The 27122-nt window shown below is 45.2% G+C and overlaps 1 protein-coding gene across 5 annotated transcripts in view; it reads right to left on the minus strand.

Annotated features, from left to right (window-relative positions):
• Palm2akap2 (PALM2 and AKAP2 fusion) overlaps positions 1-27122 on the minus strand; it is a 409534-nt gene that overhangs the window by 149458 nt on the left and 232954 nt on the right. For 3 of the 5 annotated variants that reach the window (XM_057790936.1, XM_057790934.1, XM_057790935.1), the window contains exon 7: positions 16016-16708. The exons of the other annotated variants lie outside the window; for them this stretch is intronic. In XM_057790936.1, coding sequence (XP_057646919.1) covers positions 16016-16708 — 693 coding nt within the window. The remainder of the gene's footprint in view (positions 1-16015; positions 16709-27122) is intronic. 5 annotated transcript variants of the gene reach the window in all.

Raw genomic sequence — 27122 nt, forward strand, 5'->3', positions numbered from 1 at the left:
ACCCCCTGAAAAGTGGGGGAGTGTATAATGCCATTGAAAGAGATCCTGAGACAGACAATCTGATGGCTAGCTAGCCTATACTATGCCTGACAAGACAGCCTTTCTGGTTACACAGACCACTGCTTCTGAGTATTGAAAAGCCCTGACCATCACATGAGACTCCCGAGGGCTCCCTCCCTAATTTCTTTGTGCTGACTGTGGGACTTGGAGCCAGTTATAAGTGGGAGATGCTGGAGTGGGTGCAATGTGGATATTCTCAGGGTGCAACCAGACCTCCCAACTAGCCAGAAAAGTGGGACTTTTGCCTTGGGAAATTCCTGCCTCCTTCCTGCTGCTGATGTAGCTTGAAGTCCCCAGGGAAAACCCCTAAGTGCGGTGGTTGTTTCAGTTTAGGCTAAGAACAGGAAATGGAGAGAGAGCCACATCAAATGACACAGAGTGACACATTGTAATACACTGGTCACTGGCCGTTTTCATTTTCTCTTGAACTCCTGGTTTCAGTTTCTACTTACTGCAAGTTGAAAGATCTTCCATATCTATCAGGCCTCCCACAGCCACTAATCCTACAAGGAACGGAGGCTGCTGGACACGACAGGTTCTTACTGCTCTGGTAAACCTCCTAACATGCCTGAAGCCAAGACTTCTGAGGACTGACTGTATTGTCCTCCTTTCCCTGGGAGAAGTGCCCAAGAGGCTTATTCTAACCAGGTTTGCAGAATTCTCAGTTTCTTTCTTTTTCAGACCCCAGACTCTCAGTCCTAAAACCATATTATCCATCAGTCCTTCCATCCACCTGTCCATTTATCCAACCATACATCTATCAGTCCATCCATCCATCCATCCATCCATCCATCCATCCATCCATCCAAACATCTATCCACTTGCCCATTTATCCATCCATCCGACAGATGTTTATTGGGTCCCTTTTTTTTTTCCACCAAGCATTGTGCTCAGACACAAAATCTCCTGAAGAGAAAGAGGTTACATCCCGTAGTCACAAAGTCACCTAGTCGGGGCCATCTGGGCTTAGATATTCCTAGGGCTATCCAGCCTGTTGAAGCAGGGACCCATTTGGCTTCCATGCCATACCAAGCCACACACTTGGATAAAACTCCAGTAGGTGAGTCCACAGCTTTCTGTTCATGTTATAGCTTTCTTAAACAAGCCCTTTCTAGTGGCTTGAAGACCCATCTATTTTTTTTTTTATTTTACATTTCTCCCTTCAGTAAAGTGTCCAGTTGCTTTACCCTTGCCTGTGGGTGGCCTTAATGACTTTCTCATAGCATTCAGACGAGATAGAAGTGATGTAGTGAGATTGTGGATACTCGGTAAAATGACAGTGCTTCAATCTTGACTTACTCTGGAACCCAGTTGCTGAGCAACCAACAGTTCCTTGCCATGTGAGGATGCCCTGGGTGGCATAGGTAGCTGCTGTAACTGACAGCCTCCAGCTGAGGTTCCCGGGGATAGCCAGCATCATGTACTAACCTGACAGTAATAAAGCCCTTGAGGTGTGTGTAGTTCCAGCTACTGTCTGTCCATCTTTGGAGAGACCCGGAGCAAGAACTGCACATAAAACTATGAGTGATGTCAGTAACAGCAACAATGACAAACACATTGAACCCACAGGGGACTGACTCCAGGACCTTCAGAGGACATTAATTCCACTGATGCTCAAGGCCCTTCTGTAAATAGCACAGTGTTTGCATATATTACACACACCTTCCTGTATACCTTATACAGTACCATCGCTACCCCATGCTATTCTCTAGGGAATGATGAGGAAAACTCATTAGTACATATTCAGTAGAGATGCATTTCCTCCCCAAAATTCCAGTCCATCTCAGGTGGTTGCAACCAAGGCTGTAGAACTCAGGTAGGGAGGGCAGATTGCAACCGTTTGGACTTCAAGTCACCATGTGTGAGGATTCTGCTTTATAGCCTAAGATAACAGAGCCACACTTGGTCCCAGTGACTTTGCTGCTTGAGAACAGCCTAGTGGCCTAGCGGTGGTAGGCCTCCTGGGAAGTCTGTGGAGATGCAGCCCTTGGATCTACCTGAGCATAGCCCAGCCAGATCCTGCTTTTGAACAAGGGTCCTAAATATTTCCCACACTGACCAAAGCTAGAAAAGCACTGACTTCTTGGTGATAAAATCCCTCCCCCCCCCTTTTTTTTTCTGGTTGTTTTTTACCGGTACCTTATTTTCATGTTGTTAAAAAAACAAAAATTCCAGAGCTGGAGGAATGGCCCAGTGGTTGAGAGTGCTGCCTGCTTTTCCATCCCCAGCACCCACACAACAGTTCAACTTCTGTCCCAGGAGATCTGACTCCCTCTTCTGGCCTCTGAAGGCATGCACAAGGTGCACAGACATACATGCAGACAAAGCATCCACACACATAAGATAAAAAAGTAAATATAAACTTTTAAAAATAAAATAATCCAAACATACAAAATAAGCTAATGCATATCAACATCTCAGCCTTACTCCCCATCCCTCAGATTTGACAGATTAAAAACAGCAAGCGTAGATTCTGTGTTTAACACTGTCTTAATAATTTCTTTTTCTATTGTTGGACAAAATTCTCTGACAAAAACAATTTAAGGGAGAAGGGTTTGTTCCAGTTCCCAGTTCCAGGGTGCAATCCACTGTAGTGGGGGAAGCCGATGTGGTCAGAGTTAGAAGCAGATGGCCACATCACACCTACAGCCAAGCAGCAGAGAGCAGTAAAGGCTTGTAGCATTCTGCTAGCTGTCTCTGCTCGTACCGTTCAGGATCCTCTGCGTAGGGAATGGGCCCGCCCACAGTCAACACCACTCAGTTACTGTAATCCCCCACATTCATGACCTGAGAAGTCCACTTCTCAGGCAATTCTAAATTCTGTCCACCTTGATGATTACCATTAACCCATCACAGACACTATGCTACCTTCTTCTCAAACGTAACTCAGTTAACTTTCCCGGCAGCCGGAGGAGAGAAAGGCATGCCATGCATCCTTAGGCTATGGATGAGGACACTGAAGACAGAGAGCTGCATCACCCACAGAAATCCATGCAAGTTCATTAGCTACAGTGGTGGTGATCTCTGTGAAGGACCTGTCTCCAGGTTGAGGCTGTCCTGCTTCGAGCCATCTTAGTATTGCTTTCCTCCTCCCCACATTGAAAGTCTCTCAAGTCTCCTGTGGTCCACAGTGACCCCCGTCCTATTTGGGCTCTGGTCACACCTCAGTTCATTTCCGTCATGCCTCAGGTTGTTCTTTCTGCAGCCTCTGCCTCCTACATCGTCCCTGTCCACACAGTTCTAGGGCCCTTGCCTTGCCTAGCAACCCAAAAGGTCACCTTGAACTCCAAAGCCCTTGGAATCCAGTCTCCTCTCCAATATCCAACAGACATCAGTCTACGGCACGGCCTCATCATCAAGTCTCCTTCAAACCGCACTCTGCTTTGCCGTTGGCTGGCGCATCCCTGCCTGCCTGAGTTTGCCTCCCTCCTTGGGCTGCTCTCTCTCTCATTTGGCAAATTCATCCTTTAGTTAAGTATGAGCCTATCTCTGAATGTAATGAATGTTTAATAGGAATTTAATATCGTCTTTAACTATCTTTATGTTTACAGTTCAGCAGTAATGACTATATCCATACTGTGGTGCAACTGTAGCCACGGCCCTCCCCTGGAACTTTCCCTTCATTCCAAGCAGAAAGTCTGTTCCCATTAAACACTCACTTCCCAGTTTTCCCTTCCTTGTCCTTGGTAAGTTCTCTCCTACTTTCTGTCTCCACGACTTTTACCAGTGTGGGAAACATGCATATGTAGAATAATACAACATTTTTCTCTTTCCTGCCTGGATCACTTAATTGGCATAATTTGGCAATGTCTGTGTGCAGTATATCTCAAGATTTCATTCCTTTCCATGGCTGAATAATATTTCCCTGCATGAACATATCATATTTCACTATAGCTATCTGCTGATAGATAACAGGGGTTTCCCCATATTATGATTATTCGGAAGACGACTGCAATGAACAATATACAAGTAATCTATTTAAATCCCTGCTTTCAATTATCTTTATTATTGTTGTTTTGAGAGAGGGTCTCCTGTAGCTATTCAAGAAATTCCTGCCTCCTGGACATGTGGGTCCCAGCTGGTTAGATCTGAGTTCTCAAGAGAAGATTAAAATATGAGAGTGATTGGCTCCTGGCACAAAGGGAAACCAAACCAAACCAAGACCCCTGTGTGAGTCAGCTCGGCATGTCTGTGGTCCTCCCTTGAACTTGCAGGCTGTTACTTATTCGTAGAGAAACAATGTGACCATCCACTGCCTGGCCTCCAGCTACTGCTCCAGTCCCTTCAGAGGCCTTAGGCCCTACCCTATGATGCTAGCGAAGATGGTCCAAGCTTCCTTCCTTCCTCCTGCCTTGGAAGGTTCTCCCATGAATGTGCCACCACACCCCACTTAAAATATTCTAGCACCATAATGTAGGTGTTGTTTTATCAGATGGCTTAAAACTGATCATCTGAGGGCATCCCCACTATATAATGCAATACTTTGGATTTTACTTCATTTTTGAATCCCAAGCTCACAATTTCTCTTTCCTGCGAGAGCTGAGAGGATCAGAAAGAACCTGGACTGTGTCTGCTACCTGAGGGGCTTCCAGGTGTTGTTCCCAGTACCAGGCACACAGCAGACTTACCTTAATAAGCTTAAGAAATTAATATCATCACAACAAGTAGCATAATATATAATAAATGCCTCAGATTGGCCCAGGCACCGACTAAATTGCGAACTCTGGGAGAGGCCCTCATCATTATTGCTTTTTCAAAAAGTCTCCCAAATTCTGCTACATCAAAGGCAAGAAGCCAAAAGCAAAACCATAGCACTCCGGGGCACGGTGCTTCCTGGGAATTCTCCAACTCCCTATGGTGTTCACCTCACCTGCAGATGGTGCTGAGCTCTGAGTGTGGCCTGTCTCCTCTAAGATACTCCCTGAGAGCTGGGGGCCGCTCTAGTGAACTGGAGGTGGGGCCTTTGAGTTGTGATTGGTTAGGTGCTAAAGAGGAATCAAGTCTTTTCTCAAAGCAGTGAGTTCTTGCTCTCTGGGGACTGTGTTAGTTACAGACCCAGGGATGTCATCCAGCGAGAAGGTGCTCATCCAATGTGTCCCTCTGAATTCACCTGCTTGCCCTTTCACCTTGCACCATGGTATGGCAGTTAGTACTGGTAGCTACGGGCTTTCCAGTTCCCAGATCGGAAGCTAAATAAATTTCTGTACTTCATAAATTATCCAGTCTCGGGTATTTTGTTGTAGCCACAGAAAATGGACTAACTAAGGAGAGATGGGATCTCAGGCAGAAAACGGGCTCATCTGATAGAAAAGAGAAAGGTGAAGGGTGAGGGTGGGGGTAGGGGGAGGAACGGGAAGGAAGGGCAATAAGAAGCAAGAAGCCCCGTGGGTGCTGCTTTTTCTACTCAGCTCCCCTTATTCCCTTGTGATCAGCCAGGTCACAGTTCACACCAAGTCCTGTCTCGTCAAGAATTCTCTGAGCTGGCATCAGGGAGAAGGCACCCTGAAGCTGAACCACGAAACCATGAGCCCATGAGAGGCCCCACAGGCTTCCATTCTGCTCTGCTCCCCTTTACTCGGCTCCCTGCAAACCCACATCTGCCATCCATTTGCTTCAAGAAACACAGCAGGAGCCAATCAGATCGGATCTGTGGGTAAAAACACTGCGCACGCCCAGGCCGGCTCTGGCGGAACAGATGCTACTGCTCTTTGGTGAAGCAGTCCGGATCTCCCCGCAGAGTCTGAACGTGCGTGCGGCTGACGTGCTCGACTTTAAGCAAGGGTCTGTGGGAGAAGGAGCGCACTGACTCCACAAGCTGCCCTCTGCCCTCTACCTCCCAATAAATAAACATAATAAAAACTTCTAAAAATTGGAGCAGGCATCTGGAGCTCATGTTTTCAGGACCCCATGAAACGGTCATGAAAAAGAAAACTGAAAATATTCTCATCACTTTTACATTTGACCAGCCTTTGGTTAAAACTTACAGGGAAAAGTTGTTGCCTCACTGTTCTCCAAGCTGCCCGTCTTTGATGCTCTTTCTTATTGTCAGTAAGACAAGGAAGTGAGCATTAAAGAATATCGTTGCCCTGCAAGTACCAGACCTAAGAAACCCAATCAAGGAGTACAAATTAAAAGCAGAGGAACAGTTACATCTGAACTTCAAGGCAGAATACCTTTGAATTGGACTTCTAATGAGCAAATGTTGACATCACCTTGTTTCTCTCTGGTGAGGAAGGGCTGCAGAGACACCTCCAAGCCTACAGGGGGCGCTGTTACTGCCAAACATTTCCTCGAGTGTTTAAAGGTTCAAATAACTGGTGTCACTTTGTTTTTTCTGGAAAGAATAACCCCGGCTTTCCCAGTCTTTCTGCACCCAATTTCATGTTCATCCTTACCCCACTTCTGTGACAAGAGAGCCTTCAGAACAGGTTTGAAATGGGAGGTTGAACGCAGAATTTGTCTCCTGAAACTCCTGATCAACGTTTTGCACTGCTATTGGGTAGAGTACTTAGTATGCCTCTAGCAACGATAATGTCAGCCTCACAGGGTTGGTGGATTAAAGAAAATCCTACCCTCCCAAGGGGGATGCCCCCTCCCCATCAACCTTAAGGGTGCTGAACTGGATTCCTTGCCAGAGTTCTGATATTTTCCCTCATTGGAACGTCCCAGAGCTGGGGTTACATATTATAATGTACTGTCCTGGCTGTAGTCCAAACCTACAAGTTTCTCTTTATAATTTGTTGTTGTTGTTTGTTTTGAGACAAGGTTTCTCTGTGTAGATCTGGTTGTCCCGGAACTTACTCTTAGACCAGACCCGCCTCCAACTCACAGAGATCTGTCGGCCTCTGCCTCCCAAATGCTGGGATTAAAGCTGCGTACCACCACTGCCCAACTGACATTATAATATTTTTTTCCATCAAGGAAATAACGTAAAGAAAGCCCTGCCGTGGGTTGCAGAAATGGCTCAGCAGTTAAGAGCACTGGCTGCTCTTCCATATGACCTGGGTTCAGTTCCCAGCACCCACATGACAGCTCACACCTCTCTGTAACTGCAGTTCCAGAGACTCTGACACCCTCACACAGACATACATGTAGGCAAAACACCAATGCACATAAAATAAGATTAAATAAATAAATAGATAAATAAAAAGAAAACCCCACCACCTACAACATAGGATGGCTCAGACAACACATGGGTCTCCAAACACTTGGGCTGAATGCTTAGATACACAGGAGCCAAGTAGTTCCAGCATCTCTAGCACTTTTGAGAAGGAGAAGATGTCTTTGCATTTCCTCCGCTTTGTATTGGTTGAAATTCTTACCAGCTCCAATCCAGTAGTAATTGGACAGCCTACAAGGTGCCTTTTATAGTTCCCTCTTTCATTACTTTCCAAGCATAAAGACATTCCCCCAAATCCACCTTGAAATCCAAATGGATAGGCATCCTCAGTTAATTTAATCTACTTAATGTCCTCCAAGGACAGTTTTCTGTGACACTTCCATAAGGATGTCACGTGTTTTTTTTTTTTATTCTTTCATGCCACAATTTAATTTTTCTATATTGAGTACTCAGTGTATGACAGGTCCTGTCCTAGGCCAAAAGAGGAGAAATTACAAATCAATAGGCCAGACTGGGCCTAAAGCCTGCTTTATGAATTAGCTCATTAAAATCCAGCCACATTCTCTCGTTTGTATGTTGGGTAGAGCTGAGGGAAGCAATTCTGACACGGACCATTAGGCTCACAAAGCCAAAACATATTTCCTATCTGGTAATGTATAGAAAATTTTGTCAGTCCTATTCTAGGTAAAGTAGATGGGTAGGGAGAACAGGAGAGATAAGTTGTGTGTGTCTTTGGGAGTGTCTGGGTAGGGAGCACACTGAACAAAGACTATTCACTTAACCTCAGGGGAAGCCCGAGTTTACCCAAGAGATAACCATCTGAGCCACTGCTGGGACTTGTAAGAAAAATGAAAAACAACCCCCACAAGACAGGTGTGGAAAGAGATGCATAAAAAGAAGCCAGAGAGAGATTGGCTCGGTTAGTGTGGAAACCAGCTGGAACAGGCAGGCTACAAGGGGCCCCCAAATACACGGATCAGAATCACCGCAAACATCCTTTAGATTGAAGATTAACAGTTGCCTCTAGGAATCGATGCTCCGTAGGAAGGATCGGGCTTTCCTATCCTTCCTAGGCACACCCAGGTGACTCTGGAACAATCCACAGTATGGGGGCTATCGGATTCATCTTAGGGTGTAGGGAGTGACTGGAGGACGCCTCCAACGTGGTCAAGCCCGAAGTCCATTTAGAGCAAGTGAGAAACGGAAAGAATTAGGGAGCAGACACGGAGAGGAGGGTGCAGTGAAAAGGCAGTTTATTGTCTATTAACACTGTACAGAGGAACAGAGAGAAGCTACACGTACAGCATCAGATGTCGCTGGCAGTGATTATTATTATTTTTTTTTCTGAAGTTGGTTTTTGTTGTTTTGTTTTCATCTGGAGGATACAGAACAGTCAAAGTACACTTCGGGTTACAGAGCACAGCAGCTAAGCCCAGCAAGTCTATTTCAGAATAAGCACAACAGACTCCCAGCCCCCCACCCACCAACCAACCACGAATGGATGTATATACAGACGCGTCACACGTCCCACCCCACCCCCGACTGAGCAGGTAAAGCTGAAAATCCCGTCAACAACCTACATTCAACTGAAAAGCTGCATCAGACACAACATTTTCTGGAACCCTTGTTAAGATTTTTGTCTCTCCTAAGCCAGGAGTTTGAAAGGAAGAAAGAATGTTCCAGAATCCTGTAAAGGACAGAACTCTTCTTCCCACTTGTCAGAATAGGATATCGTGGAACTCAATGGAGCTACGTGCAGAACGGTACAGATCAGACAGGACCTAGTGACCTCTCACCTCTTTGTCACTGCAAACCCTAGTGATGTTGCCCTGTCCACTCAGTCTGGAAGCCAGGAGGTTTCCTTGGTAACAAGAGTATCTGGCTTTCCCTCAGCACCAGGCAGCACCTTCAGGCAATTGCATAGTTCTTTTTGCAACTGTCTCCATGGTAGTGAGGTTCACACTTGGGCTTAAGCTGGGCTTGTTTTTTTTTGGGGGGGGGGCAGAATGTGGATTCTGGTGATGAAGATTTTAAAATTATTTGTCCCGGAACTATAGGGGTTATTTTTATTGAAATAGAAAGAGATGTTTATGACCTTGCCTTGCTGGGAAAAGGATCCTGGACTCTTGGGGCAGGGAAGGATGCTGTCTGGGAAGGGGGTCAAACAGGAAAGGTGGAAAGACTCTGAGGTTTGAGCCGCTCTGTCATCTGGTTACAGGAACAGGCATGGATGAAGTATCAGTTAAAACACACTGTGACAAATGGGGACTCTTAAATTTAGCATCAAATTGGGCAAAAGAGTCAAGAACTCTACAAACTCACAGTCCCATCTATGGTTAAGGAGAAAATTCTTTCTGGTTTCTACAGAGCTCTGTAAGCACAATGCAACCTCAGCAATGGATACAAGGCTTGTGAGGGGAGTTGGATGTTTCTATTTCTGTAGAGACTACAGACCAGGCACAGCCAACCTGCAGCCCATATCCTGCAAGCATCCCAGATAATGAATGCCCGAAATGTTTCATATGACATCATCATGTTACAGTGTTAAAAGGTTGGACATCCCTACCAGCGTAGATGGTTATATCCAGTTCATCATCTCATGCATCTTATACCATCTATGTACCGTAGGGAACGGGCCCTTCACCACAAATGCAGCAATCACTTCTTGAGTGTGCAAAAGAACTGGACTCAGGTCACTGCTAGGTTTCTGCTGCATAGAGAAACCGCATCTCCTTCCCAAAGGCAGTTATGTAGTATTAAAGGTGTGGTCCAAAGGGCCAGAAACTAACACAACCTAATGGACCAAGTCCAGAAAGCTCAGGCTTACAGCACACATCTGTTGGAAACCTTGGATTTCATGCCGAGGTTGAGTCACAAGATCTGAGTTAGTGCTATCGAATTCACCAGAAAGAAACCATCAGGGAACGGAGAAAGAACTCAGTGAATCGAGGGGGTTTTCAAACTCAAGCTCCACGATACATATAGATTCCACTATAAAAATATTATTCTCTAAAAAAATACATAAATGTAAATATTCCATTTCTATAGTGACTCCTTACCCCCACCTATATCGTGCTACTCCTTTGAGACTACAGTAAACACCCTCAAGGGGGCCTCACACAAGTCTATCTCGCTTGCCCTTTCAAGCCAGTCCAATTGTGCTTCCAACTGTGCTCCTGGACCCAGGGCCTAAGAATGCCCCTCACAGCAGGTAGTCTAGGGAGAGAGTCAGTATAAGATGCCTGGGCCCCCCATGACCTGTCCCTGGAATGTCAGAGTGATCCTGCAGGGTCAGATGGGAACCAGAAACACTCAGTTAGGAGAAGAGGAGGGACAAGGCCCAGGCTCTGCCTCTGTTAACCCCTTTGGGGCCACACCTTCAGGTTCTGCCTGAAGCTCCTGTAATGAAATTCACAGCTCTGGGCTGGAGTGGGGAAGAGAATGTCGTGTGCATACAGCTTTGGAGTACAACCGTTGATGTCTGTTTGTTTTTTTAAACGGGACAGAAAAGAAGAACACAAACAGCAGTGCTAAGGCAAATATCCAATGGCACATCAGAACGCTTTTTTTTTTTTTTTTTTTTTGTCATTCATTGTGTGGACATCACAAGGCAGATACAGTCTGTAAACATATATGCTGTACAGTACATTAACCATACATGGAAAGGAAAAGAAAGTCACCCTGTATGTCTTTTCTTTCTGGGATTCTGTTCTTTCAAGTCAAAGGAGTTGCCGGGGATCTAGGGAGAATTTTAGGATTGGTGAGAGAGATGCTTTTCTTTAGACTTAAAAAAAAAATGCAGTGACTTGCAGAAAACAAAACAAACAAACAAACAAAATGACTAACACCCGAGGTGAGCATTCAGGGGCAGTAGGGGAAGAAGTGACCAATCACACCTCAGCTGTAGAAACTTAGAAACCATCACAAAAGATACAAAAGTCCTTGGCAGCAGGAGATAGTTTGCTCTCCTGCTTAGTAAGAGGAAACGGTGAAAAAAAATCATTGTTATTATCGTTATTATCATCAGTATGATTACTACAAAAGTTAAGGCTGTCCAGATGCTGTCTCGCATGCAGAAAGTCTGTGGTCCCTCAATTATGTGTTCTCACGTAGAGAGCGAGGTTTCTGTGTGGCAGTTCTGACCCTCTGGACTGGAAGGGAATCAGAGGCTTCTGAAGTTGTGAAAATGAAGCTGGGGGACTTCCCCGGGGGGATCACCAGTGAAATTTTCCTTTAAATATTTCAGGATGTAATCTTTATACCCCTCTGCATCCAAACAAGCACCATTTGGGGTTTTAGTGAAATGGGATTTGACAAGTTTGCTGAAGCCATGAGAAACCACACTCTTCTAAGGAGGGATTTTAGTTTTTCCTCACAAGATACAAGTAGGCCTTCCTGGTAAGCCCTAAAAAGTGCTGGGCTATGAAGGTGAACTGCCAGAAAAAACCTAAGATCTGATTTTTCTCATTGTTTTGAGCTGTTTTCTATGTACCCACAGCGTCAAAGCCCCTGCGGTGTCTACTAACCCAGTAGAACAAAGGATGCTTCCACAGTCTGTCCAAATCAATACATCTCGATTAACAGACCATGGTGTTTTCAAATAATGGCATATTTATAAAGTTTTAAATCCTATCTCTTTAAAATGCTTGGAATTTATGGATTCAGTTATAAATGTAAGTATTACAAAACTACAATATGAAACTGTTCACCTTGGAATGGCTTAAACTGTAAACTGACATTTATGCCGGAGATGGGGGTGCATTTACCAGGGAAGGGCACGCCAGTGAGTTAAATCCTCCAGTGGGACAGCCACAAGCAGAGGTGACTCACTGCCTAGGTTTTAAGTAAGGACAATGCCAACAAAATGTGTCCCCACTGTACATTCTATTTTCCTCTATGTTTTAAACGGACAGGGTCAGTGTTCATTAAGAAGGAAGGGCCAAGGCAAGTGCTTTGACATTTATTTCACCTCTATTGCTGCCTCACTCTGTCCTTTGCTTTTCTGGTGACCACTGATTCTGCATTAAGTAATTCATAGCTTTCAGGAATGTTCTGTGGTTCCTGAAAAGACACTTCTTCAGGAAGTGAAGGAGTTTGCCTCCAGAGTTTTGTCCCAGAGATGATACCGCATCCCTGGGAAGCTCTCTATCTACGCATTTCCCTTCTTGTAAAGCCTCAATACAGAAAGGAATATTTGGCCCTTTCCTGGACACTGCCAATGGTAAGTGGAATCACCGGATACCAGCCAACCATCTGAGAAGCAATTTGGTTTTTTGTTGTTACATAAGAAAAATGATACACTTGTGTGTAAAAGTTTAAAAAAGAATGCCCTAAGAAAAAGATGTCAAGAACATTCAAGTTATGAAGATTCTTTAGATATATATGTAGGGCCAGACTTGGCCATCACAACTGTCAAAGGGTCTAATTAAATACCATTAAAATAAAAATAAACAATACCCCTTTCCTCCTTTTTGTTTCTTTTATTCAAAAGGGAACTGATTAAATAATATATATGCACATATAAATTATACACACATATATGTGTTTCTGTACATTTTTGTCTTTTTTATTGTTTTGTTTTTTGTTTTTGAGGCAAGGTCTCACTAGTAACCCTGGTTAGCCTGGACTTACTCTTCTAGACCAGGCTTTTCTTTTTTTTTTTGATTTTCGAGACAGGGTTTCTCCGTAGCTTTTTTGGTTCCTGTCCTGGAAGCCTGGACTTACTCTATAGATCAGGCTGACCCCAGACTCATAGGAATCTCCTGCCTCGGACTCTCTAATGCTGGGATGAAAGGTGTGCTCCACTAGGTTGGGTGGAAATGAGTTATATTTTAATGAACAGCCTAACTAACATTAGCTCAAAACAAGATTGTGGTTTGGCAATCTCATCATGGATTCTTTACTCTGGTTATGCAACCACACAACCACATACTTTGCTTCTAGAAGGGGTAATACCACAGATTCGGGGGGGGAGGGAGGACAGACAGACAGATACTGTCAATAGTCATGGGAATGGCAGAGTCACAATTACAATCCTGTTTAACATTTTCATCATCAAGGCCATAACTTGATGCTGTAGATGGGCTGCTCAAGGATTTACTGAGCCTGAATCCCCCACAGAGACTGGAATAGTATGCAAACATCCGCCATATTCAAACATACTTTCATATACTATAGCCACAAATAATTTAATGAGGGCACTATGTCTTACTTCAATTAAATGATATTTTTTTTGAACAACAAAACGTTAGAGCAAATCCTAACTCACAGTTTGCCAGTCACTTGCTCATACTAATAATGACCAAGAGATGATGGCAGACTATCCTTGGTCCTTGAGATCTTATGAAGAGTGGGAGGTACAGACTGCTGTCTTCATAGATAAGTAGTTTTCTTATGAAGTCCCAAAGATCAAGCCCAGGGGGTTCTGAGCTCTGCCATCCACTCTCTCACTGTGCTTCTGAAACCTCACATTGAGCAGTCCAAATCCCCAGGAAAGCAAAAGAGATAGGCAGAGTAAACCTTTAGATTGTAAATTTCCCAAATGAATTCTTAAAATGGCAGATTGTCTGAAGCCACGGGGACTAGTTTCTCCTGTTGTGGAAATGGGTTTGTCCACATGGCGTTTTAGTCCAGGCTTGTGTGCTATTTAACCACCTGTGGAGGAAAAGGGCTGTGGCCCCGGAACCAGGCTTCCAGACCACAGAGTCGCTGCATTCTACGACAGCTGTGCTGGCGAAGCCCAGACCTAGTGACAATTCTTCAGTTCCCTCAGGGAAACCGTGCAGGGGACAACCTGAGAAACTTAGTTCATTCCTTTGCTCTTCCTTTTTAATTTTTCTTGTTTACATATTAAAGATTTGACTCATGTGCTCAGTAAAAATGAAATGATTTGTGAAAAAGAGATTAAAATGTCATTTCTCTTTAATCTTTAATCTTTTAATTAATGTAACTTTAAACCAAGAAATGGACAAAATAACAGATTTGTCCTCAGAGAAGCTAAATGAAACAAATTTAGTTGGTTCTGTACTGCGATTCTCCAGGCTTCCTTAGAATTTTTTCTGAGCTATTTTTCAGATATGTTGAGACTTGATGTGGGAGATCAAGTATATGGTTCTTGAGGCTATATTCCATGGGAACATACATGGTTCTGGTATTGATTTGTGATGATATTATGAATGTCTGGGTAAATAAAGTTATCTCTAAAATCAATGAACACACCGCTATTTCATTTTATTCCTGGACTACGGTTCTTTTTCTAAATTCCTTCCCTTTGGTTCCATTAAATATTAAACCTCAGTGTCCAGGTTGGGGCAATGCTAACAATGTATTTCAAGGGCCGTTCATCATGTTTTAGGTTAAAAAAATTCCTTGATATTTTAGAATTCTCAGATATTGAAGAAACAAAACTTTAAGAAACCTAGAAATTTGCCATTCAGTCAGACCATGTGGAAGAATTTACGATCTTTCTTCCTCTTTCAACATTTTTGACATTGAAAAACCTCTGTTGTTTTATTTTATTTTATTTTTTTGTTGTTGAGACAGGGTTTCTCTGCATAGCCCTAACTGCCCTGGAACTCACTCTGTGGACCAGGCTGGCCTTGAACTCACAGAGATCCTCGTCACGTGCCACCACTGCTTGGATTTTTTTTTTTTTCAAAGAGTGGAGAAAGCTACACATTGAAGTTACCCCAAGCATTCTCTTACCCATGGGGACATAAAGAAGTAATTTTTAAAAAGCACAGATGCGAGACTAATCAGCTGGGCCAGGGAGACGAACCGCTAATGCGTACAGCACCATCCTGGATACGGTAGGGGTGTAATGGCAGCCCCCATTGGTCAGAAAGACTGTTTTAAGAAATATGGTCACTGCAGAGAGACTTCTCAAAATGATCCCCTCTTTGAAAATAGATGAATTCAATCAGAAAATATCCATGAAAAAAAAACCAATATAAAACTTTACATTTTGGGGGAGTGTGGAAACAAGGCTTACAGATTGGCGAGCACTACAGATGCTGAAAACCATGGTGGCTTGAGGTCCTCAGAAAAACCTGTACAAAGGGTTTTTGTACACTGGGCAAGCCACAGGAAGAGAAAGAGCGACTGACTGGCAGGGGAGAAGTCATTCCCTACGCTTTAGCTGGGACAGGAGCTGGGTTCTTTGCTTTTGAGTCAACTTCGCTTCACTTTTAACAGAAGGGAAAGCACAACACTGTAGTCTGGAAGCTTCTGTAAGGCAGCAAAGAAAACGTGTCATCCTAGAACATCCAGATGAAGGTAGGTCTGCTTTTGGCTACGCTAGCAACCGGCCAGAGCCCACCGCATTTTGCTACACAAGATATAAAAACAAAGATTCACACGGCAAAAGAGGCAGGTGAGAGGCAGTGTGTGTGTGTGTGTGTGTCTATGTTAGAGGAGCACACGCCAAAATGAAAACCCCCGGTGCCAACGGGTTTGAGTCCACTCAAGTCAATTAAGGCTATTATAAACCAGTCGCTGTGAAGAGTCCACTCCAACTGAGCAGTACTGCACTGATTCACTCTTGAAGATACAAGGAAAGACTTAGAGGAGAAAGTAAGTTCTTGGGGAGAAAAAAAAATGAAGCACACACATGCACGTTGTTTCCCAAGTGAGAAGGAAAGCTGTGAGTGAGAGATCAAAGCAAATCCAACTGTGAGGCAAGGCAGGTGTTTGCTTCCAGTTCACAGTATCGCAGTTAGTGGTACAGTGAGCTCTATTTAAGAGGTGGAGAGTAGAGAGGCTGCCCGGAAGAAAGGGAAGGAGAAAGAAGTGGTCACATGACAACACAGCATTGACAGCGCTTTTTCTTTTGGGTACCTGGGGCTGGTTCTGTGGCCAGGCTCTCTTCCTTGCCTTCTGGGGATGAGGGTTCTGTGGTATCCGACGTGGGCCTCCCGGATACCAGCTCGGCCGCATTTCCATCGATGGTGGACACGTCCGTCACTGTCTTCTCTCTTAGCGATTTCTCGTCGTCTTCATCGATCAAGACTAATTCGGCCTTGATGGTTTCGTCGTAGCCTAGCACCTTTTTAGTCTCCTCTTCATCTTCGATGTTTTGGTAGCCCATAAAAATCATGGTGACGGGTTGATCCAGGTTTGCCTCTGGCCCTTCCGTGCTGGTGGGCTGAGCCTGTTGCCCGGGGTTTCCCGAAGCGGGGTCTTTCCTGGATTTCTGCACCATTTCTAACTTGGCTTCTTTGCAGAGCATGTGTTCCTTGGGATGGCCCAGGCTCCCATCCGCAACAACAGTCCTTTCCGACATGTGCCCCCTGAAGCTTGATTGTCCAGCCTTCTGAATGAGTTCTTCCACGTCCTTTGCACTTAATTTGTGGACTCCGTTTTCTACCACGGTGCCTCCTGAGTGCACCTCATACACTACTTTGGTACCATCATCATAGACTTTGACTCCTCTCTGATGGACCCCCTCTGGGCCAATGGTGGATGCAGAGAGAATCTTGGTCTCTCCTGTCTGTTTGTCTGTCTCCACATTAATTTCCATGGCGTATATAGCTTGAATGAAAACAAGAGAAAGGAAGTGCATGTTACAACAAAAAAAAGCCAGTGAATGGTTAATTGCCAAACAGACAGAAAAAACAAAAGTGATGTGTGCCCTTTCTATTGTAACCACCAAGCATCCTGAGTGTTAGCATGAGGCGTGCAGTGTGGACAGAGGCAGCTGTGTATTCTTCACACAGAAGCTTAATGCACTGGGAAGACAGAGGCATAGAGTCACCGCATCTCAATGAACTCCTTAGGAGAACAGTTAAAGTAAGAAACTTCAGGTCTAACAGGACAGGATAATGGGAAGGCCAGCAACAAACATGCATGTGATTGTGACTGAGCTCTGCCTAGGCTTAGAGACAGCTTCAAAGATGCGCCTACCTTCCAGAAGCTTACAGTCTTTTTCCCAACTCTTTCATCAAATATATGCCTATATTTTTCTCTACGTTTTCTTGAACCTGTTAATGGAGGAGATGCCAAGTGTTTTGCAGGCGGGACATAGCTGTCCTCCTCTTCAGTACGACCAGCTACTCGCAGAAACTGAAAGAATTGGTATGGTGTGCTCTAAGAGGAAATCCAGCTGTTATCTGACCTCCAGCTGGAGTGTAAAGTTACCATAAGGCAACACTTGGGTGGATTCTTTGTAGGACAGAAAGCATCCTTCAAATGGCTCAGTGACCACAGCACCATACGGAAGTCACAGAGTCATTATCAAGGGTGATTTTCAAATCACATGTCATGGAGCACATCTGTGCCATTTAGCAAAACTTCTAAAAGGAGCCAGTGAAAGGACAGGCTGTCATGATGCTTGTAACACAGGAATTGAGGATGATGCTCCAAAAGGCCCTCTGTCCTTCTCTCTCTCTCTCTCTCTCTCTCTCTCTCTCTCTCTCTCTCTCTCTCTCTGTGTGTGTGTGTGTGTGTCTCTGTGTGTCTCTCTCTCTCTCTCTCCCCTCTCTCTTGGTTTTTTGAGATAGGGTTTCTCTGTGTAACAGCTCTGGCTGTCCTGGAACTCACTCTGTAGACCAGGCTGGCCTCGAACTCACAGAGATTCACCTGTCTCTGCCTCCCGAGTGCTGGGATTAAAGGCTCTGTCCACTCCTCTCTGAATAGTGCTAAGGCTCATGATTCTGTCCCATTCTCTGTTCCACTCAGTATCGTGCCTGACGCTCACCGCTATGAGACTCTCCTCTCCCTTTGCCTAGGCTGAGGAGGAGTGGTACCCAAGGCACCAGACTCTCCAACCATCTCACATCCCAGTGCTGGGTGGTATTCCTAAGTAGTGCTCTCCCTTGTCCTGCAGCCTCTTGGGACACCTAACATTTGTGTTCATCCCCTCAGAGGCTCCCTGTGAGACACATGTTGTGAATGGAATGGGGTAGCAGGTCCACAGAGTCACCTGATTGCAGGCACCCTTCACCCAGATGGTACCCAGACACGCTGGGCTCAGCAGCCGAGAAACCATCACACCTTCTCTCAGCTCTTCCCTCATCTTGGTGTGAGGTGATACTAGTACCGCACTTAGGTGCTTCGTCTTTAAGTTAGAAGCCTTGAACCATGTCTGATCTATACTTTCTTTCTAATCTCTCTAATCCAGTCACTGAGAGAATCTGCTTCTGGGCTTCCCATCCATTTCCTCATCCCTATCTCTTCCCAGAAGGCCCTAGTCCAGATCACTCGGTTCAGCCCAACAGCCATGTTTCAGGGACTTCTGTTTTCCACTCAAGTCCCGAGGACTACACATATAGACAGAAGGTCAAAGGCAGGCTGGAGCCTGTTTTTGTATGGCCAGGAGGAAGAATGGTTTTCTATACTTTTTAGAGGGTTGTGTAAAAATAAAAAAAGTCATTTGGGAGGTGGAGACAGGAGGATTAGGAATTCAAGATCACTCTCCACTGCCTTGGGAGTTTGAGGCCAGCATGGGCTACCTGAACTCTGTCTCAAAAAGATAAAAGGAGAGAAGGAAGGAAGGAGACAGAAGGAAGAGGAAAGGGAAGAAGAAGAGAAGAGAGAAGGGTAGGGAAGAGAGGGATAGAAGGAGAAGAGAAAGAAAATGGAGAGAGGAGGAGGGAAAGAGATGGAGGGAGGGGAGGAGGGAGGAGTGGAGATGTAGGGAGGAGAGAGGAAATACCAGAGGGAGGATTGCTAACAGGGACTATGTGGATCACAGTCTGAAATATTTACGAATAGGCGGTTTGTTTCAGGAGTCTGCTGAGCCTGTAGCCACGCTCCACCTGTCTGAATTTTTCTTCTCAGAAACGTTATTCTTGCCTGTGTGGGTGAAACACCAACTCCCTGGCTCAGCATCCAGCACCTGTCAGAATCGTCCTCATCCTTCCTTCCTCCTCATCTCATGGTCTGTCTTGCTTTCCACACATGCTGACCACCGTAGCCCTCACATTACGTTCAGAACACTGCCCAGACTATCCTGGGCCTGTGGTCCTTCTGCCTAACCTGCTTTTCCCAGTTCTCCTCCGATAATCTCCTAGAGCCTCACATACCTGCTTGTCAGTGCCTGAACCCCTGCCCTTTTCTGATTATCTATCGGCTGGTAAGAAGATCCTACTTGTTTTTTTTTTTTTTTCAGCTGTCAAATCGTCTCTCTCCTTTCCTCTCACATCGGACCAAATCACTCCATCCTGTATCTAAGTTGTTCCTGATTTTAAGGTTCCCACCGGCAAAATCCTTTGTACTTTCTACACGTCCACATAGGACATAGTAATCAATGTCAAGATCAACTGCCCCTTCTCCCGGATCTTTCTTCATCTCTAAGTCACCTCGTTCTTCTTAAGACTCCTGGATGCTTTCTAAACTTTTCTGAGGTCACTGGACAATTTCTACCCAGCGGTGTGATTGTATAGTCCAGAGTGCCTCTGAACTCCAAATCTCCCCACATGCTCAGACTATAGTGTGCACCACCACTAGTATTTGTAGGGATGATTTATCAGGTTCATGGATTTTTTTTTTAGTTCCTTGCCTATCATCTTTGTGTGATCTTCCACCGCCAGCTCCTACCCCAGAACCTTTTCTATAGAAAAAACCTGATATACACATTGAACAAGTAAATGTAACTAAATGGTCTTCACCAGTCACAAATATTTTGTATAATAAAACACCAAAGAAAGGTTCACAATTAATGCTTGCCGCAGTTTAAGAAATCAGCAATAATATTGTTCCAGCCACCTGCATGCTAAGATACAGTCTGTTCAAGGTGGACACTGAGTTAATCATTCAGAAGGAAAACCCAGTGACTTCTTTTCACGACATCCATGTTGAATGTTTAGCTGCTTGGCACATAGAAAATGATTTTTTTCAAGTGACACTATGGGAAGTCAACCATTATTTGTGACAGGGGTACACGGGTTCACACACAAAGACTGTGATATAAAAATGATATTTATCTTGGTGATTTCCTGATTTTCCATACCGCATGTGATCAGAAAAAGAAAATGGTTATTTACGGTTGTATATGAACTCCAAAGCTTTTTTTTTTCGAATTTACAATTAAAGTAAGAACTCATATTTGGATTAAGATATATTTCACCACTATTAACATAATGATTGACGGTGGTAGGTAGAATATTGAATTATCTCCCAAACTTCCAATGACATGTGAATAATATGATATATTAACCTGTCACCAGTACAGAGCATGGAGCAAAATATTTCTTTGTTGGTGAGACAAGATATACACAATTAACAGGGGGATGTTTCGAGCTGTCCATCTCTCTACCCAGAAAACCCAGCTAGTTGGTCCATCATTGCTCCTTCCCCATCATTGCTCCTTCCCCATCACTCTGCACTCAGCCTCCTTTCACTTCTGCCTGCTCCCGGAACTAGAGGGTGGCGGGGGTGGGATGAGGATGGGGAGGGGGTGAGCAGTTCTCCTCTGGAAAGGTGATGTGGGTCCACGGCAGAAGGAAGAAAGAATTCAGTGGGAGAGAGGTAACATCTGGTTGGGGTGCAGAGAGGTGGTGATGAAGCTGGAGTAGTGGGGAGAGGGAAAAGCAGATGATGGACCCTGAGAGCTCCTGCTGAGTGGAGGACGGACTTAGGCAACAGTAGGCTATCCAACCTCGAATGCCTTTGTCAAAATCCGTGTGATGCTCAAGCTGGCTTCAAGTTCGCTTTTCAGCCTCACCCTCCGGGGTACTGTAATTACAGGCAGGGACCACCACACTGGCCTCTGGATTCCTTTTTATTTCTTGTGTGACATTTTAAATGTTATTAAATGCGACACGACACGGAGTCAGAACCACATGTGAACAGAGTTCCATTAGGGGTGTATGTATATGCATGTTTATAAGTACGTATTGTACACGGTTAGTTCAAGGTTTCTAGAATTCAGCACAGAATACTTTAAGTATGTTATGACTTAGGTTTGTGCTATAAAATACAATATTACACAAGTATTTTATTCTTCTAGGTAAAAAGGAAGCTTCAAAAGGAAGCACAGAGATTTCTTTCTTTTTTTAGTGGTTCACTGTTCTTTCTGCATTTACTCTTCCTTGGTAAAGGGTACCTAGGAGGACCGACTGAGAATCTCGGACCTGATCAAAGACAATCAAAGGCAATACTTAGTCTGCCTGGATGGTAACACGGATGCCAGTTAGACACCCAGCAAGCTACGCAGGAGGGAACACTGCTTATCTTGGTGTTTGTAATGAGAAAGATTCCTATTTTGCTTGTGTTCTTAAACAGTCACACACCAAACTGAATGACGGCAGCGATGAGCCGGTAGGATGCAGTCACTTCCGTTTTATCCCCATTTTCCCTGTTTCTGCCAGTGTTGGGATTGAACTCAAGGCCTACGCGTGCTACGCATGTGCTCCATCACTGGGTTACAGGTTCAGCCCCACCTGTTTTCTGTTTTTTTTGGGTTTTTTTTTTTTTTTTTTTTTTTTTTTTTTTTTTGAGACAGGGTCTTGCTGTGCAGCCCATTTTGCCTCAAACTTGCCATCCTTCTTCCTCAACCTCTTGAGCCATGGGGTTACTCGTGACTTTTGGGGATTTTTTGTTTTGTTTTGGTTGGTTTGTTTGCGAAAGGAGTAACTGTTCCAGGGCACCCAGTATTGAACTAAGCTTATTGCACGTGAGGCAAATGTTCTATCATTCAGCTATGTCTGCAGCTGTCATTTTATGACATAGTCTCATACAGTCTAGGCTGTCCTCAAACTCACTACGGCATCCAGTATGACCTTGAACTCTCGAACCTCCTGCATGTACCTCCCAAATGCTGGGGTAACACAGTCATACTCACTTGCCCAGGCGAGCCTTGAACTCTCAATCTTTCTGCCTCAACCTCTCCAGTCTTGGGATGGCAGGCTTGTGCCATCATGCCTGAGAGCCTCAGTGCATACAATTTTAAAACACGCTGTGCCAAAAAGTTTATAGCCAAAGTCTTTCACCTCTAGCCATACGAAGGACCTCCAGTTGGCCTGACAGTCCCTAGGCCTCCCCACATGAAGGGCTTCTGCAGTCTGCGCAGAGTTGAGACTCAAAGAAGGGGAAACGAGAAAAGAGCTTTCGTGGCCAGGAACCCCTCCAGGACTGTGCAGGAGCCCCGTGAATATGAGATAGAGCTGGCAAAAGGCTTTCCACGATTTCCGGGAAAAGGATCTGGTGGGTGAGGGACATGAGATTCAAGACCACTTAACGAAAGCTGCCTTGAGAGGCTGCTTAGAATCGGGAAGCACACTTTTAGTGCGAGAGATATCCAGATGTTGATTTCCAAACCTTGTACATTGGCATATGAGCAGGAATGGGGCCCATGGAACATCTGTGCGTCTTCCACTAGTTCAGCAAGACAGTTGGGCAGTGTGTCAATTTTACTGATAAAGATTAAGGGTCAACATGACTTGATTTTTCTAAAGGAACACAAACGAGAGGCTATTTTGGTGCTTTGATTTGGGGCTCTAGTTCTTGTCCCCGACACCGAAATGACAGAAACCTTTGCGATGGCCTAGGGCTTTGGGCAGCCTGGAGAGACGGGTTTGAGCAGTGGATAATATTTAGTGCTGGGATTAAGGGAGGGTACCACTGCTCCCAGCCTCCACTTCTACCTCTTGACATGAATTCTCTCACACACCCCATCTAAGGACTGACCAACCCTTCAGTAAGATCATACTTCATGTCCTTCTAAGAAAAGAATAGAAAGTTTCGTGCCACAAATTGCCAGGATCCATCAGCACCAAATCTGTAGCAATAGATAGGAAGACATGACTTTTCAACATCTATTCCCCAGTTGATCTGTAGTAACAGGTAGGAAGATGTGACTTTTCAACATCTATTCCCCAGCTGGCCTTGGACACACACCCTGGCGCACAGCAAGACTGCTAGTGAATCTTCGTACAAGAGCTATAAGCTTCAGGTTCCAGCTTAATCCTCCTCCGGATCTCCAGGGATGGGGACCTGCTTTGGGTGTGGCCAAATGCCACTTGCAGCCCCACCAGGCTTCAGAATTCTTGTAAAAACTAAGTGTAAGGAAGTGTTGAGAGATGTCTCCTAGACATTGAAATTTAGTCCATGGATATGCCACCTAGGTCAACGGTTAGCTTTTAATTTTGCCTTATATTAAAATAAGGAGGGACTTTTGGCTTCAAAAAAATATTCAGGTTGACCTACATAAGGTTTATTCTGGTCTAAAAGCCCATGATGATTTTGTTTTATTAACTATGTTATTATGAGACTCGTTTTAAATGTGAGTTTACCTCGAGTAGATAAACCAAAACCCAGTGTTCATAGCTGAGTCCACCTGTACTGCCCTAACTGTGGCTCAGGGCTACTGTTCCTCCCCCACCCTCACCCACCTTGCTGAGCAGAGCAGAGGGGTTAGTGGGGAGATCTGTTGTTTGCATCCCCGTACTCTTGTCTCTGGGGCACATCTCTGAGTGTGGCTCCTCACATTCTGCACTCACAAATATGGCTCTGTACAGCGGCTCACTGTCGGAAACACTAGCAAGAAGCACACGTTCTTTAATTGTCTGATCACCACTAAAATTCCCCAATAACTAGGAACTCCAGAAAAGTGAAGACTTAGGGGTACATATTCATAATTATAGGTAGAGCTTGATTCTCAAAGGATTCCTGTGAGAGATTCATAAGCTTTGAAAATCCTTCCCATTCAGCCTCAAGCACAGCCCCCTTCAGGATCTACAACATCAATGAGGAAAATCAAAAACCTTGGGGACACAGTATACACAATACATATTCACCTTAAGAGCAAAGCGAGGTACAGCGACCACAGAAACTAGAAGAACATGTCCCCTTCCCACCAAAGCTGGAGAGACAGTGTCCTGTGGCTTCTTTACATCTCCCTTCTACTAGACCTCAGCTACCTATGGGGCCAGGGCCTGCTTTGTGTGGCCACTGTCTGACGCATCATCTGAGAGCCAGCTAGGAAGAGTCTCTCTGTGTAAGGACACCAGGGCACCTATCTGGCAAACCAAGCTCAGAAGAGCACAAGCCCCCAGACAGTCCTGGAGTCAAAGCCAAAGGGTTTGGGGACTTACCAGCCTCTCTGCAGGCCCCTTCCTGCCCTGGTGATAGATCCGCTGTGGGTTACCAGACTGGCAGGCCAGGGAGCTGAGAGGAAGCTGAGCTTACAGTATTTGGGAACAGGAAACAGGGAGTACAACAGGCACAGTGTTGGGAGGCCCAGCACTGGTTCACTGCCCAGAAAAGGAGCTTGCTTGCCCTACATAACGAACAAGACGATCAGCGTCAACAAAGCTGAGCGAGCATTAGCCCAGCTGGAAGTCGGCAGAGTAGCTGAGGCAGGAGGGATCCTGGCCAGAGAGCTCAAGTCCCAAGTGTGTATGTGTATGGGAAGAGTCATCAGAAAGCTCCAGAACCTAGGACAATGAGTCCAGATGGTGGAAAGAAGCAAAGGTGGCCCAGTTACTAGAGGCATGATGAACTCGGTACGACTGAGCCAACACGGGATATGCACTGAGATGTGCAAAGAACAGCGTGTCCCCCTTCTCTTCTTACCACACTGAGTTACTCTTTGTTCCCTCTGCAATGCTGGGGCTGAATACAGGGCCTTGTACATGCTAGACAAGTCTGATACACTGACACCCTCCGGCAGAGAATAGTAACAGTGGCTACTGCTGTGTTCCCTGCCCCTCTGGGTGTTTTCATCCCTCCGAAACTACCAAAAGGAATCCCCATCCTTTAAAGACAGACTGAAGGGGATGAACACTGACTGGTATGCCAAGGTTAAGGCAAGGAAAGTCGTGGAGCCAGAGATGCCTGACTTACTATGCTGGGGCTGGGGTCTGGAATTTAGTCCTCATGATTGCCGAGCCTGTGCTCTTAGCCACTAAGTCATCATCTCTCTAGCTCTGTACCCTCTTTACAACTATTATGTTGCTTTAGTTCTGGCAGATCTTACTCCCCCACCCTTTTTAGCCTTTATACTGGAAAGATCTATAAACAGACACTGGACTAGGATCAGTTTTACTCCATGGCAACCGGGCCATGCACTGACTCACATATGAGCTTGAACAGTGCAGGATGTACTGATAATGAACCATCGTGTTCTTAGGGCAAAGGTGAAATTTCTCTAAGACAATGGATTTATTTTTCCACATCAACCACGTGGGATAAAAACACAGGACACGATAAAGATAAGGTGTCTTATGCCTGTCATCCCAACATCTTGGAGGTTAAGCAGGAGGACAGTGATGAGTTAAAGCCAGCCTGGGCTACATACCAAGTCCAAAGCCAGCCTAGGCTACAGAGTAATCCATGTCTTTTTTTTTTTTTTTTTTTTTTTGGTTTTTTGAGACAGGGTTTCTCTGTAGCTTTGGTGCCTGTCCTGGAACTAGCTCTTGTAGACCAGGCTGGCCTCGAACTTACAGAGATCCGCCTGCCTCTGTCCATGTCTTAAAACAAGAAGAGCAACAACAAAACCCCAGACAGATATGGTAGTGCACGCCTGTAATCTCAGGATTCGGGAGGCAGACGCAGGAGGACTGCCGCAAGTTTGAGGTCAGCCCACTGTGTGTAGAATTCGAGCCTAGCCAGGGCTAGTCTAAGGCTATCCCAAACAATCCCCCAATCCAAACAAAACAAGGAACACTACATAGCACAAGGTGAGAAGACGTTGGACCGGAGCAAGGTTCGCATTTTCTTCTCTTTCCCCAGCTGCACAGGCTCTGGATCCCGGGCAGGAAAGACAGATCTGAAAATCCTTTTGATACAGGAAGGAAGTCAGCTGGGAAGCGGTTATGAAGCTGCCTGGAGGGGAATCCCTAAAGACGGGTCTGGATTTGAGTCAGGGGCTTCGTAGCCATACCAACGTTGAATATTTTTCTCTAACCTTGAGCATCTATTACTCCGGAACTCAGAGACTCCAGCTGCCTCTCTGCTCTCGCTGTGGGGAGGTATGGGAGGATGTGTGCCCCAGGCAAGCACAAGGCAGGGCCAGCGACAGCGACAGCTAGACATTCGTCAGTCTGGAGGGGCTAGGAGCCTTTTGACAACGGCGGTTCATGAAAAGATGACAGAGGTATCAGGTACTAGAGCAACTGAGGAGAGGGACGATGGCCAGACCAGCCTTGCAGACCTTTTGGGTTTCACCAAAGACTTCCACACACCTATGGAATTGGAGGGACCTCCACAAGTGTGACCTTTTGCATTCAAATGAAATGGAGGTTTAAGCCGTTAAATAGACCAAGTAAGACCTCAGAGATTGAGCACACATGTGTCTAGCACATTCTATGTTAAGCATAGGGTTGCTAGGGTGAACATTTTAGCAGCTGGAAGCAAATGCCACTTACAGCCATGGGAGTGAGCTTCTGAAAGAGCCTGTAGCTCAGGGCTTATGTCTTATACTCCAGGAGGTTACTCCTGGACAGATGTGAATGGGTGACGGAAGTACCCTTGTCTAATGTGCGCCAGATGTTGCCCAATGACCACAACTCTCAGAGGGCTGGGGGTTATGTGACTTCTGCTAGGAGATAAGGGATAGAGAGGGAGATGTCAGAGGGAGACCAGAGTAGCCTCCTCAATGTGTCCTTAAGTGCAAACCTTAGGTCAGGTGTGGTGGTGCACACCTTTAATCCCAGCACTCAGAAGGCAGAGGAAGGTAGGTCTCTGTGAGTTGGAGGCCAGCCTGGCCTACAGAGTAAGCTCCAGTCAGGACTAGATAGAAAGATCCTGTCTTAAAACAAAACAAAACAAAACAAAACACACCTCCCCCATAAAGAAAAAAAAAAAACAAAAGAAAAAGAGGAAGAAGGAAAGGAGGAGGAGGAAGAGGAGGAGAAGGAAGGAAGTACTAAACCGTATTTGTTACATAGCCAGGAGGTCTGTGAAAACACAGCACACAGAATAGCAAATGGTCTTTAACTATTAACTAGTGTCCTTTTCCTATTAACACCAGGGATCTCTTTTTCTCTCTGCTGTCAGAGAAGAT

The sequence above is a fragment of the Chionomys nivalis genome, chromosome 16, assembly GCF_950005125.1.
Source record: "Chionomys nivalis chromosome 16, mChiNiv1.1, whole genome shotgun sequence".
NCBI lineage: Eukaryota > Metazoa > Chordata > Mammalia > Rodentia > Cricetidae > Chionomys > Chionomys nivalis.